This window comes from Castor canadensis, chromosome 13 (genome assembly GCF_047511655.1).
Source record: "Castor canadensis chromosome 13, mCasCan1.hap1v2, whole genome shotgun sequence".
In the NCBI taxonomy this organism is placed as follows: domain Eukaryota; kingdom Metazoa; phylum Chordata; class Mammalia; order Rodentia; family Castoridae; genus Castor; species Castor canadensis.
In genome coordinates, this window is record NC_133398.1 from 113,530,918 (window position 1) to 113,545,306 (window position 14,389).

General features: G+C 47.6%; 2 protein-coding genes across 14 annotated transcripts in view; both read left to right on the forward strand.

Annotated features, from left to right (window-relative positions):
- LOC141415568 (uncharacterized) overlaps positions 1-5,989 on the forward strand; it is a 30,952-nt gene extending 24,963 nt beyond the window's left edge. For 8 of the 11 annotated variants that reach the window (XM_074052465.1, XM_074052459.1, XM_074052460.1 and 5 more), the window contains 4 exons: positions 1,416-1,609; positions 2,178-2,222; positions 3,042-3,229; positions 3,499-5,981. In XM_074052465.1, coding sequence (XP_073908566.1) covers positions 1,416-1,609; positions 2,178-2,222; positions 3,042-3,229; positions 3,499-3,851 — 780 coding nt within the window. In that variant the 3' untranslated portion in view covers positions 3,852-5,981. Of the gene's footprint in view, positions 1-1,415; positions 1,610-2,177; positions 2,223-3,041; positions 3,230-3,498 lie in introns of all 11 variants that reach the window. The other 3 variants (XM_074052466.1, XM_074052467.1, XM_074052464.1) reach the window with 3 other exon arrangements.
- A 91-nt stretch (positions 5,990-6,080) lies between these two features.
- Positions 6,081-13,762, forward strand: LOC141415569 (ral guanine nucleotide dissociation stimulator-like). 3 transcript variants are annotated; one of them, XM_074052469.1, is made up of 8 exons: positions 6,087-6,979; positions 8,418-8,611; positions 8,902-9,080; positions 11,339-11,532; positions 12,097-12,177; positions 12,779-12,972; positions 13,225-13,430; positions 13,518-13,762. In XM_074052469.1, the coding sequence occupies exons 2-8, from the start codon at positions 8,515-8,517 to the stop codon at positions 13,608-13,610; spliced, it is 1,044 nt and encodes a 347-aa protein (XP_073908570.1). In that variant the 5' UTR covers positions 6,087-6,979; positions 8,418-8,514; the 3' UTR covers positions 13,611-13,762. The 3 variants fall into 3 exon arrangements, with proteins under 3 accessions (XP_073908571.1, XP_073908569.1, XP_073908570.1); XM_074052470.1 differs by lacking the exon at positions 8,902-9,080 and having other exon boundaries at positions 6,081-6,979; XM_074052468.1 differs by lacking the exon at positions 8,418-8,611 and having other exon boundaries at positions 6,085-6,979.
- The last annotated feature ends 627 nt before the right edge of the window (positions 13,763-14,389 follow it).

The following is a 14,389-nucleotide window of genomic DNA, read 5'->3' on the forward strand; positions in this document are numbered from 1 at the left end:
GAGTGGGAAGTGCACTGCCTGGGAATCTGGTACCACAAGGATAACAGGAAGGGTTTCTTGTGATACCTGCCTCTCCCAAAGCCACGATCAGCCCTAGTCCTGACAGACACCCTGGAACTCCTTGTCCACCCAGGATCTAGTTCCCATCATAAGGGTGGTCTCCACACCTCCACATTCCTCCCAGATATTCAAATATCATGCAATGTCCTGAATACCCCCAAACACTTCCAGGGATACACAGGGCTGTGAATGTGCATGTAAATATGTGAGCTTGCATAAGCCATTTTGTCCATATGTATCCATTTCTATATACACACCTGTGATCTTCCCTTCATTCCAGTATTGAACTTAGGCTTGTGTAGAGTTGTGTTTCGTTTTTTATTCATTTGAGGGACAGCATCTTCCTATGAGGCTCAGTATAGCCTCGAACTTGAGATGCTCTTCCCTGAACCTCCAAAGTATGGCAATTGAAGATGTGTACTGCAATGCCTGCATTTCATTTTTTTTTGTTGATTCCCTTATCTACCCTTCTAATTGTCCCTTCTCCATATTAGTGCATTAGCTACATCTTCCAACTGTCCCTGAGCGCCACAAGTAACACAGGTAGCTATGGGCATGTAAAAGCAAGGGTTTCCTAGCTAGCAGATGCTAGGGTGGCTGCTCAATGAGCAAAAGGGGAGAGTGGGGAGGATGTGAGAACCACAGTGACCTGTCCAGGGTAACATCCAAGGTTGGAAGGAGGGGCCACTTATGAATCCTGCTCTATCACTTCAAATTTGGGTTACTGTCTAGCCAGGCATGTCTGAGGACAGTGTGGGTGAGGATTGGAATGTGGCTGTGTGTAGCTTTCCACATGGTCTGGGCAGGCAGGTGGGTCAGAATACCAGTGGACCTGGGGCAAGTTTTCTCTGAGACAGAGGTTCAGTGGAGTACACCTTCAGAGATGACCTTACTTATAACATTGAAAGCCAAAGACAATGCAGACTTTGAAGACCAGCAAGTAGAATGCAGAGCAACTACAGCTAGCTCATTTCTCTGGAGACACTAAAGAGTGAAGGATGTCCTCTTTGTGTCTCTTGACTGGCATATAGTCAGGCTCCAGGAGAGGCCAGAACAGAGGCCTCATCCACATTTTGAGACACTGGATCAGCTCACGAACACACATCCTTTGGTTTTTCCCAGAGGATGCTAAAGGTGACACAATCATTGACAGTATAGGTGATGCCAGCCATCAGACCAATCTGTCCCCTCGCATAAAGCAACAGATCACTATTGGTATGCCTGTGGGTGTGGGTGTGTATATACCTGAGTGTGTGAAAAATTCTTTTTGGCAATTTTCACTTCACTATAGTGCAATGCTTTTTGCCAGTTGCTACTGTTTGTGTTTAAATTGTTCCTCCTTTTTCTCCACCTAGAATGAAAATACATCAGCCTCCATGTTGGATGAGCCCTGCAGTGAACTGAAACTCAAGGCAAGAAATCTGCAGAATTTGGTGACCGAAATATTGAACTCTGCCTTATGTGAGGACACCACCTGTATCCACAACTTTCTGGGCAGCTATAGATATTTCACTACCACCGAGCAGATGCTGGATGTGCTTTTCACTTGGTGAGCACTACTTCAATACCCAAAGGACAAGCCAATTCCTAGCTGAGACTTGGCAATGCCCTGCCTTACTTTTGTTCTGGTTTAATTGTGGAGACTGGAGTGCTCAGTAGAACCCTTTCATAAGGACCAAGAGGAATGAGCCCTAGAAATGCCTCTCCCAGGCCTGCTCCTGTGGAGTTCGCCACCAGGTCTGTTGATTACATTGGGTGTCCCGACCCCTCCTTGGAGAATCTCTCTGACTTGGTCCTCACTTACCATGTCCTCACCCCAACAGTCTATTTTTAAAAGGAGGTTTCCCATGTCCTGTAGCACATCAGGGACTGCTCCAGGTTCTGAGGAACCTAGACCCAGTGCGGTATCTGTACAGGAGCTAGGTGACCTCATTCATTGCACAAATATACACAAAGCACCTACTGTATGGGATTGTGTTTCCAGCCACATAGCACAATACTGTAAAAGGACAGTCAAATTGTTGATGTCCTAGGCTCCATTCCCTTCGGAAGTCACCCAGGAACACTCGGTGTCATAACAGGTACAGTAGATGTGACACTTTCATGGACTTCTCTAGGTTCGACTCCAATGAAGATGACAGGCCAGAGGAAGAACTGAAAAAGTAAGCAGATGTTGGGGCCAGTGGGTGTGCATCTGTCTAAAGAGTGGGGACATGTGTAGGCTGAGTTTGGTTAGGATTAGACACACCCTGTGATCCAAAACACTTGTGATTCCAACTGCAGGGCTCAGGTCTAGAGCTTCACCTGAATACAAGGAAGCCAAAAGAGCTGTGGGTGTCATTCTGAGCACTTGATTGCTAGATGAGGTGTTAGGACCTCAGAGCAGGACCCTGTGTTAATCCATCATCCAAAACACATCCCATCCCTGTGGTAGTTGCCCACCATGTTGCCCCTCAGGGCCACAGAAATGGGTTGATGTCCTCACTTCATAGTGGGAAATTAGCTGATACCCAGGGACCCAATGCATGCTCAGAAGCAGGCTTTGCCAATCAGGAGAAAAGTGCTATGGGCAGATAGACCACGCCCATGGTCTTCAGGGTATTGAGGCAGCTGGAACTGCAATGTGAGGGCTCCCAGAGCCGTGTGTATGCCAGGCAGGAGAACAAGCCCTAGTGTAGTTGACATGAGGAAAGAGGCCCCAGAGACACATAGAGCTGTGTGTGGAGAGTCCTTGGACAAGGAAGAAGTGCTCAAACCACTTAGCTTGGGCTCCCTCTCATAGAGGATCCCTGCAACTCCTGTTTTTTTTTTTTTACCCTGACTGCCATGGCCTGGACAGACAAATATCATGGTCTAGAGTGTGCAGTACTTTGGATAAGCAGGGGTAGGCACAGGAACCATGCACCCATTAATCCACTGTGGCAGGGAAGGGAAAGGGAAGGCCAGGCCTGTGATTGAATTGCCCTTCCATCTGCTTCCAGGGTCTTGTCATCAATCTTTGGCACCTGGCTGGATTATTTCTCTCAGGATTTCCATGAACCACCACACTTCCCGTGCCTGAAGTTATTACTTAATTACCTGGGGATTTATATGCCAGGCTCAGAAGTGGAGGTCCAAACATTCCTTCTGCTGGACCACTGGGAGGACATGCAGCCCAGTGAGATGGAAGGTAAAAGTGAGGAGCCTGGGGACAGGGGACAGAGAGCACATGAAGAGGGATGTGTGCACACAGCCCTACCTTGTGTATATTCCTAGTCTAGCACTGGAGCAGGAGTAAGGATGAGCTTTGGACACTACAGGGATTGAACCACAGTCTGGGAGGATGTCCTGCTGTGGGTTCCAGGCTCTGACTTCTCAGGGAAGCTGAGAGAGATCATCTCTGAATTTCCAAAGAATAAGGGCAAGGTGGTCATGTGGGTTTCTTATCACCTCTTGCAGATCTAGCTACAGCTCCAATTTTGGCATTACAACCAAATCCAGAGCCTGAACCAAATTCCTCAGGAGCACCAGAGGTGGAGCTGCCTCCTGTGGAGATGCCAGAATATAAGACTGGTCCATTTGGAGAGCCTTTAAGGCCTCAATTCTTGGACATGGAGCTTGACCTGATCAGGGAGAACCCTTCTATATTGGATTCCCCTCATGACCTTGTTGATCACTTCATCCTGATGGAATCTGTGAGTGGCTCTGCAGGGCAGGGTGGTGGCAGGTGTCCTTCTGACTTCCTCTGTCCAGACCTGGTATTCCATGGCTCAGAGCCATTTTTCCCCATTCAGATTCTTAGATCTACATGAACATGGCCATTTTCTTAACCAGACCTCATTTTCCCCCTTCAGTGCCTGAAATTTGGCCTTCTGCAGTAATAGAATCAGGGTGGAGAAAGGTACAGCAGAAAGGACTTCATTTGTCCATGTGCTAGAACCTCAGCATTTAGGTGAGTGCTGAGGGGCTGACCCCACACTCTTTGAGCAGAACATGGAGGTTATACTCTGCAGGTTTGTGTTAAAAGTTAGGGTTGCTCAATTCACCAGACTAGGAGTCTATGAGCCAGACCAAGAGCTGGACACCACCCTGAGACAGGAAAAGGTGATTTAGAGTCATAGTGGGAAAACCTTGAGGTCAGAGTTTATAGGTCCAGGTGCACCGCAGGGACCCACAGTTCCTCAACAGCATCCTTGACCTTGAGCTCTCTTTGACACAAGGTCAGTTTAGCCTCCAGGAGGAAGAGAGTAAGGACAGTGGAATCCATATACAGGAAGTCATATCCCACACAGATGGTGTCAACTCAGCATCTCTGAATCTTTGATGAAAGGAAGGGGCTGGGTAGAACAGGTCCCTCTTTGGTGACAAACCTCCTTGGATTAATAAATACCAATTACCCCTCACAGCCTGCTCAGAGAGCTGAATGCCAGAAACATACACCATAGAATCCAGGACTGCCTGGATCACAATGAGAATGGTGTGACAGGTCAATCCCCATCTCTTCTTCTGTGGATTCTGCTTTGTCCACCTGTCTTACTGTCTTCATCTCAGTGATGAGGATTCACCCAGTGAAGGTTGATCTCTCTAGGGGCATCAAAGCTCTCTGAGATTTTAGTTGAAAATTTTGGGAAATCTTTCATTTCTAGGAAAGGGCCAAATGTGGGCATTTCATTGACTACAAAAATTCTCAATACAATCCTGTCTGCTGCAGAGCTGACAGTTGGTCAGAGTGAGAAGCAGGTATGAGCGTGTCATGACTGGCAAGACCTGGACTAGGGACATTCTGTGGATACCTGCTTACACAGACCGATTTTTCTCTCCCAGTGGAAGGATAATCATTCTGTATCCTTAGGGACTAACTCAGTAGATTCTCCTCTGTCAGGCTCACCTGGTATCATAACATAAGTCATCCTACCCAAATTTACCTGTGGGTAAAGTCCAGCAGACTGATGCTATCACAGAGGACAGGGTCCTGACTTTGGAATCCAGAGTCAGATGCTCATTCCTTCACTGGCCTGTCACCTCCTCTGAGAGGATATGAGGAAGTAGAGGCAGCATGGTTCTCCCACAGAGGGAAAACAGACATGCAATCAGACAGAGCACTGCCTGGTCCCAATTCTCACTCCAGGCCTTTCTGCAATTGCCTGCAGTTCTTTCTGCTGTGAGCAGGACACTCCTTCACCTGTACAAAAGTGCACCCTCCATTGTTGGCTCTGGGTATTGATTATTTGGAATGGATATGAAAAGAGGGCCCTGCTTTGTGGAGTTAGCCATTTTGAGTGACTTGATACTCTCTGAGGTGTCCCTGAACAAGGGAGAGATTTGTCAGAGTGTCAGTGCCCTAGCAGTGAATCTAGCACAAGGAGGATGATAGAAAGGGCACTTTGTGCTATCTAACTCCGACAATGCAGGTTCAGTGCTGGTCCTGAACAACACTCCTGGAGGACCTTGTCCAATCTCAGGACCTGCTCTGACCATCAGTGAAGTTCTCAGGCCTCCCCAGTCCTTGAAGGTCTTCAAGTAACAGGCACGGAGTCCATCTCCTGTCCAAACACCTGCATCCATAGCCAGCGATATGAATGTTTGTGTGAATGTTCATGTTCAATTGAGGTGTTTTGACATTATATACATATATATTATAATATGTATAAATACACAGAGATAGATAGATAGATAGATTGATAGACTGATACATGTACTTATCATTTTATCTCAATTCCATTGTGGAACTTAGGCTTGGTTTGAGTCCTGTGTCATTTTTGTAGTTGAATGAATGACACATTCTGGGTGTGTGGTCCTGGCTGTCCTTGAAAACAACATTCACTTCTATTAGCCTCCAAAGCATGGAAATTACAGGTGGGCATCAGCACAACCCAGTCTGCATTATATTCTTTGTTTTTCAACTTACTTCTATTGTTCCTTCTCTGTGATTGTGCATTAGCTTCCTTTTCCACTTGTCCCTAAGAGTCAAGGGAATACAGTCACCCTGGAATGTATAAAAGCAAGGACTTTCTTGGTAGCTGACACCAGGATTATCTACAGCAAGCACATGGGGACAGTGCCAAGGACAGTAAATATGCAATACCTGGCCATAGAGAGGCACCTGCTTAAATGAGGGTCCAGGTATAAACCGAGCTCTTTCCCCTCAAAATTACAAAATGGGCTGACTAGATCTGCTCATGGCGGACATGGTGTAGTGTGTGGGTGTTATCGTGTGGACAGGGTAGGCAGGTGCAGCAGTATACTGGTAGATCTTGGGGCTATTTGGTCTAAGGACAGACACTCAGTAGAGTAAAACTTCAGAGAATAAACCTCTTACACCACTCAGGACTAGTCACATTGTAGAACACAGGGGACAAGTCATCTACATTCCAGAGTAACTCAGCAAACTCATTGCTCTAGAGAACCTCCAGGGAGAAGGGGATACAATTGGTGTCTCCTAATTTGTACATACTCTGTACCCAGGAGCACCCAAAAGGAGGCCTAATCCCAGTGTTGAGACTCTCGTTCTCCCCAAGCCCATGATGCCTCTTGATTTTTGCAGGTGCCACCAAAGGTGACCCAGGGATGGCCAGAAGAGCTGGCAAGGGACATCTAGTAGAATCTGATCCCCCACCTAAAGCAACAGATCCCTATCAGTGTGTGTGTGTTTGTGGAAAATCTTTGGGTATTTTCTCAGTGCACTCTCCTTTTGCTGTTTGATACTGCTTTTGTGTTTGAATTTATTGTCATTTGTCCCCACCTATATTGAAACTCCACCAGTGTCTCTCCAAGAAGAGTCCTGCCATAATGAAATTCCTGAGGCACACAACCTGGGGAATTTCACAGACCAGATTTGGACTGCCCTGCTCTGTGGAAACACTGTTTTTGTTTACCACATCCAGGGGATTTATGGATGTTTTACTACCACTGAGCATGTGCTGGATATTCTTTATACATGGTGAGCAATACTTCAACACCCAGAGGAATCCCAAACTCCTGGGTGTGACTTGCCCAGCTACCATGCTGCTCTTTTCCCCATTTGATTGTGGAGACTGGTGGGTTCAGAAGAACCCTCTTAGGAGGTGTTTCCAGGATCCAGAGATATGTGCCACAGAAGCTCTTGTGTTGGGTCTGATGTTGTGTATTCAGCTAACAAGGACTTTGGCTCTTCTGTGTGCCCAGAGTTTCTCCAGGAGAATCATTCTACCTTGGTCTTCACTTACCCTTGGCCCTGGCAAAGCACCTCCCCATTTTTAAAGGAAGTTCTCTATTCTGTGGAGCAAACACTGTCATATCACAGTCCAGGGAGCTCTTGGGGATGCAGGAAAACAGGCCCAGCAAACTAGCTGGGAAAGACCCAGGTGGCTTCATTCATTTCTGAAATACAACATGAGGCTTTACTGTGTTCGGGCAGGATTCCAGGCACATAGCGTATTTTAGTAAAAGAGCAGGCAAGTCAAGGATTTCCTGGGCTCCATTCTTGTGGGAAGTTACCAGGTAACACTAGGTGTCACGGTAGATGTGACAGCTGCATTGACTCCACAAGGTATGACTCCAATGAGGAAAAAAGACCAGAGGACAAACTGAAAAAGTGACCAGCTATTGGGTAAAGAGGATGTGTACCAGTCTCCATAGGGACATTTAGGGGCTGCATTTGGGTAGCACTAGGCACACTCTGGGTGCCCAAACTCTCCTGCTTCCAAATAGAAGTCTGAGGTTGGGGGGCACCTGAGTTGAAAAGACTCCACGAGAGCTGTGGTTGTGTCCTGAGCACCTGAGTGTGGAGTGGCTGCTTGGGCCTCAGCAAAAGGCACCTTTGAGAGTCCATCATACACAATACAGCCTATCCTCCTGGGGCTTGCCTACCCTGTTGCCCATCAGGCCCCAGAGAATCTGTGAGGGTGGCCTCATCACTAGTGGAGAGTCAGCTGTTCCCCAGCTGCACTGTAAGTGCTCTGAGGGAAACTTGCACAGCAATGGAATAGTGTTCTCTCAGACAGCTGACACGCATTGCTTATGGAGATGAACCAGCTGGAACCACAAAGTGAGAGAAACTAGCCCCATAGAGAAGCCAAGGAAGAGGACATGCCCTAGTGGAGTTGACATCCCAGAGGCAAGGGAGGCCAAGGCGCACACACAGCAGTATGTGGAGAATCCCTGATCAGGGAAGATGATTCAAGCCATTTAGCTTCTACCTCCCCCCCCCCATGCAGGCTTTCTGCCCCTGTGCCTGTCCTGCCACTGCTTGGACAGACAAAACATTTGGTCTGCTTTTTCTTGTCCTTTGGATAAGATGGTAGCAGGCACAGGATCCTAGCACTTCCAAGTCTGGTGGAAAAGGACAAAGAAAGTCAAGGTGAGTTCTGTCATTCTTCTGCCCTACTCTCTGCATCCAGGGATATCAGCTCCATCCTTGGCAGATGGCTCTACCAGTACTGGGAGAATTTTGACAATTCTGCCAAGTTTCCCTGCCTCACACTGACCACAACATACATGCAGTTACAAATGTCTGGAATACATGAGGAGTGCGAGGCCCAACTTTTCCTGGTTCACTGGGAGTACCGGGTGCCCAGTGGGGCCATATATGAAGGTGAGGAGCGTGGCATGCATCATTAGCACATGAGGAGTGGTCTATGTAGGCCCCACCTTGTGGACCTTCTATTTCTGGAGTTGGGCAAAGTGGAATGAGGGACCCACAACCCCGCAGCACTGGGACCACAGTCTAGGAAGGTTTCCTGTTGTGGGGCCAGGGCTCTGGCTCCTCCGGCAGCCTGGGGTTATCTCTGATGTTCAAAAACATCAGGCCAAGGTGGTCTTCTGGAGATTTGTCTCCTGCAGCTACATTAACAGGTCTCGTGATGGTTCCCCAACCAAATGCAGAGCCTGAGCCACCTCCTTCAGAGGCCCAAGGATTTGAGCCAAATCCTATGCCAGGACCAACAACAAATTCTCCTGGGCCTATGGCTGAAGACATGGATGTGGAGTGGATCGATGAGGACACTAAGTTCATTGCCATGCCTCAAGACCTGGTGCAAGAGCACTTCCTGGTAGTGGATGATGTGAGTGGTGGTGCCGGGAGGAGTGTTCACAGGTGTCTTTCAGACCTCCTCTGTCCAGACCTGGCATTCCCTGGTCATTTTAATAACCAGGATCACTATGGAAAGAGCTGATCTTTAACCAAAGACCTGAGTTCTCCATTTGAACAGTGGAGATAGGCCACCACAACTGGCTGTATGCACTCGGAGATTGCACAGAGGGGCAGCCAAGCATACATTTGTCTTCTGTGCCAGGACCTCAGGACTTTGGGTTAGGTCTGAATTGACTGACCCCCACTCAGTGTGTTAAGTAGATAGGAGGTTAAAGTCTAGGGGTTTGTGTGAAAGGGTAAAGCACGGTGCTGGGTTCTCCAGGCCCAGGCAGCTTTGAGCATGGACACAAGATGGACAGCACACTGAGACAGGAAGGAAGAAGTAGGACTCATAATGGTGTGTCACTAGAGATACCCACAGCTTCTAAAGAGCTTCTTTGACCTTAAGCCCTGTTTGGCACCAAGTCACTTTAGTGAATAGAGGGAGGACAGCCATGGTAATGGAACCTGAATCCATGTAGCCATATCCCACACACATACTGTCAACTCAGTTTCTCTGCATCATGCATGGATGGGAGGGGCTGGGCAAAGGCAGGGGCACACCTTGGTGGTGAACTCCACGGAGTAGTAAAAATCAGTGGCTCCTCACAGCCTTCTCAGAAGAAGCTGAGATCTGAATGTCAGACAAGGCACATACACCATTGAATCCAGTACTGAGTGGATCACAATCATCATGGTGTGAAAAGTCAATCTCTCTCTGTCTTCTGTGGCTTCTGCTTTGTCCTCCTGTCTCACCCTCTTACACCTCAGTGATGAGGACCCCATGCATTTCATCCTGCTGTGTCGTTCAGGGAGCAGGACACTCATTCCCCTGTACAAAAGTCCACCCTCCATTGTGTGGTTGTGGGTATAGCTTAGTTGGCATGGATATGAAAAGCGGGCCCTGATTTGTGGAGTTATCCATCCTGAGTGACTTGATACTCTGAGGAGTCCTTTAATAAGGGAGAGATTTGTCAGAATACAAGTGCCCACCCATGAATCTGGTACCAGGAGGATGATAGAAATGGCACTGTGCTACCAGATTCCCCACAATGCAGACTCAGCCCTGGTCCTAACCAACACCCCTGCTACACCCATACACACACACACTCACACAGGCACACATATACACATGCACTTGTCATTTTTTCTCAATTCCATTGTGGAACTCAGGCTTGGTTTGAATCCTGTGTCATTTTTATAGTTGAATGAATGACACATTCTGGGTGTGTGGCCCTGGCTGTCCTGGAAGACAACATTCAGTTCCATTAGCCTCCAACGTATGGAAATTACAGGAGGGCATCACCACAACTTGGCCTGCGTTATATTCTTTGTCTTTCAACTTACTCCAATTGTTCCTTCTCTGTGATGGTGCATTAGCTACCTGTTCCACATATCTCTAAGAGTCACAGTAAATACAGCCACGCTGGGATATGTAGAAGCAAGGACTTTCTAGGCATCCAACACCACCATCATCTACAGTTAGCACATGGGGACAGTGCCAAGGACAGGAAATATACAATACCTGGCCATAGTCACACACCTGCTTAAATGAGGGTCCATGTGTAAACGCAGCTCTGTCTCCTCAGAGTAGGAAAATGGGCTGTCCAGATCTTCCTGGGGCTGATGTGGTGTAGCATGTGGTTGTGACTGTGTCTGGTTTTCCACATGAACTGGGCACCCCAGGGGGTCAGCATATCAGTACACCTTGGGGAGGTTTTGTGTGAGGGCAGTGAGTGGGTAGAGTATAACTTCAGAGAATAAGCCTCTTATAGCACTGCGGACCAATAACTTTGTAGATCCAGGGGACCAGGCATCTACATTCCAGAGCAACCTCAGCAAACCCACTGATCTGGAGAATCTTCAGGGAGCAGAGTGTTCTCTTGGTGTCTCCCAACTTCCACAGTCTCATTCCCCATGACCTCCCCAAGTGATGCCTAGTACAAATTGGCAGATGTTGGGTCACTACAGTCCCATGAAGCCACATGATCACCAAGGTGACACAGTGATTACCAGAATAGGTGTCAAGGAACCTTCAGACCATACTGAACCTTGTTTAAAGCAAGAGATCCCTGCCAATTTGTGTGTGTGAGTGTGTGTCTATATGTTTGGGACATTTTTCTCTACACTCTGAAGGCAAATAGCGTTTCTTGTTTGATATTTGAATATCACCTCATTATACCCATCCAGATTGAAAATGCACCCGTGTCCATACAAGAGGATTCCGGGAGCAATGGAATACACACGGTTGGCTCCCTGGAGAACTTATTGGAGCAACTTTGGATTGCCATGTTCCTTGGGGACATCATATTTTTCAACCACTTTCTTGGCATCTATGGCCAGTTCACTACTGCAGAGCATGTTCTCTATGTTCTCTTCACATGGTGAGCACTGTTTCCTTACCCACTGGAGTCCCTCACTCCTGGCTGTGATTTGGCCATGCAGTGTCCTGCTCTTGTCCCAGGTTGATTGTAGACACTAGTGTGCCCAATAGAACACCCTCATGAGGTGTTGCCATTGCCTACAGGGATGAGCCATAGAAGCAGTTGTCTTGAGCCTGATGTTGTGTAGGCAGCTAGCCAGGGCTGTGGCTGCTCTGTGCATCCCCAGTCCTCCTGGGAGAATCATGCTACCTTGGACCTCACTCACTCTTGGCCTCAGCAATCAGTCTTCCCAGTTTTCAAAGAAAATCCCCAGTCTATGGAGTACTATCTGACCTGTCTTAAGCAGATTGGCAGCTCTCGGGTTCTGAGGAACACAGGCCGAGGAAGTTATCTGGGAATGAGCCAGGTGATTTCATTCCTTGCACAATGTAACATGAGGCACCTGGTACGTGTTGGCAGGTTTCCAGGAATGTAGTATATGTCAGTCAAAAAGCAGGCAGATCCCTGACGTCCTGAGCTCCATTCCTTTGGAAAATTACTCAGTAATGCTATGTTTCATCGCAGGTTCAGTAGTGTTGACAGCTTCTGTGAGTCTGCATGGTGTGATTCGCATGAGGCTGATAGACCAGAGAACAAGCTGAAAAAGTAAGCTGCTGTTGGGTAAAGAGGGTGGGCACCTGTGCCAGGACTGTGTACTTTTAGGGGATGCTTTGGATAGGACAAGGCACACACTGGGCCCCAAATTGTCTGGAGAGATTCTCTAGTGGAGAATCTAGTGGATTCTCTATTGGAGAGACACCAGTACTGAGATTCCTGGAGTGCTCACAGTCAGCATGTCAATTGAATAGTGTAATTGGCAGACAGCCAACACATATTGCTTAGGGAAATGACACAGCTAGAACCACAATATATGAGGGACACCAGGGCCCTGTGGAAGCCAAGCAGGTGAACATGCCTTAGTGGATTTGACATCACAGAGACACACAGAGCAGCATATAGAGATTCCCTGAACAGGGGAGATGTGCTCAGACCATTTAGCCTTGGCACTGTCCCATGGTGGCTCCCAGCATCTCCCTATTCTTTTCCTTCCCTGCCACTTCCTGCACAGACAAAGGTTTGGTCTGGTTGTTCTGTCCTCTGTATAGACAGGGATGGGCACAGGATGCCAGGTCCAACAAATTCACTCTGGCAGTGCAGGGAAAGGAAGACCAGTTTCTGATTCTGTTGCCCTTCTATGTGCTTCCAGGGCACTCACCTACATCCTTCACACGTGGCTTAACATGTACTGGGAGGATTTCTATGAACCTAGTGAGTTTCCCTGCCTCAAATTGATGGTAGCGTACTTGAACCTCCATATGCCTGGTTCAGAGGAGATGCACCTGGCCCAACATCTCTTGTTTCAGTGGGAGTTTCTGGAGCCCAGTGAAACAGCCTATGAAGGTGAGGAGCCTGGGTTTGCATGCTGGGCACATGAGGAGTGGTCTGTGCAGGGCCCCACCGTGTGGACCTTCCATTTTATGAGGTGGGCAAGGAGGAATGAGGAGCCTGTGACTCCACAGCACTTGGACCACAGTCTAGGCTGTGTTCTTCTCTGCAGTCAGGGCTCTGGCTTCTCTGGCAACCTTGGCCTTTTCTGATTTTTGAAAGCATGAGGACAAGGCGTTCATATGAGGATCTTGTCTCCTCCTGCAGGGCTTTTAACTGCTCAATTGCTGATGCTTCAACCCAATGCAGAGCCTGATCCATCTCCCTCAGAGGCCCAAAGATTTGAACCAAATCCTATGCCAGGACCAACAATAAGTTCTCCCAGCCCTATACCTGAGGACATGGAGCTGGAGATGATCAGTGATGACACGCAGCTCCTTACCATATCTGAGGACCATGAAGAGCACTTCATGGTAATGAGTGGTGGGAGTGGCTGTGCAGGCCAGGATGGTGTCGGTTCTCACCTGTTCTGTTCAAATGTGGCTTTCTTTGGTTCACAGGCATTTTTCCCATCAGAGGATCCTTCCTGCCCTGGCCTTATTTCCAAAGAGGATGAGCCAATGGAAGAGGAGCTTTACTTCCTTTTTTCTTAGTTTGTTTTATTCTTTTTGTGATATAAAAATGAGTCTATGAAAATTACTGTTCATATGATATTTACATTATTTACATATTGATTATTTACATTATTGTAACTAATTGACAACATTATTTGACATAAATAAACATAATTTTCTTTACTCTTTGACATTAGATGCCAAACTTCATGGCATTTCCTTCAGACCTAGTAGCATAGCACTTCATGCTGACAGATGCTGTGAATGGGTCTGCAGGGGAGGGTGGTAGCAAGTGTCCTTTAGGCTGGTTCTGCACACACCTGGCATCTCCTGGCTAAAAGCCATTTTCCCCTTCAATTCAACCTGAAGAGGGCCATTTTCTTAATGCAAAACTTCAGGTCAACCTTTGGACTGTAGATGTGTGCTCCCTCCAGTTACTGTGCAGAGTCAGGGATGGGGTAGAGGTGCATCTATGCATATATTTACCTCCTATGCTATGACCTCAGGCATTTGATTGAGGCTGGAGATGGCTGACCCATCCCTTTTGTGAGTATAACATGGTATTTAGAGTGCAGGGCTTTGTGTGAAAGAGATGGATGCTGTGTTCACCAGGTCCAGGAGTGTGTGAGCATGAGTGACAAATGGACTGCTCCCTGAGAGAGGAAAGGACTTTTGAGTCATACTGGGTCCCTGAGAGAGGAAAGGACTTTCGAGTCATACTGGGATGACCTTGATGTCAGAGTTTATAAACCAATGGGTTGCATTTGTCATTTGTGGGAGTCACAGTTCCTGGACAGCAACCTGTTTGGCTATTAATA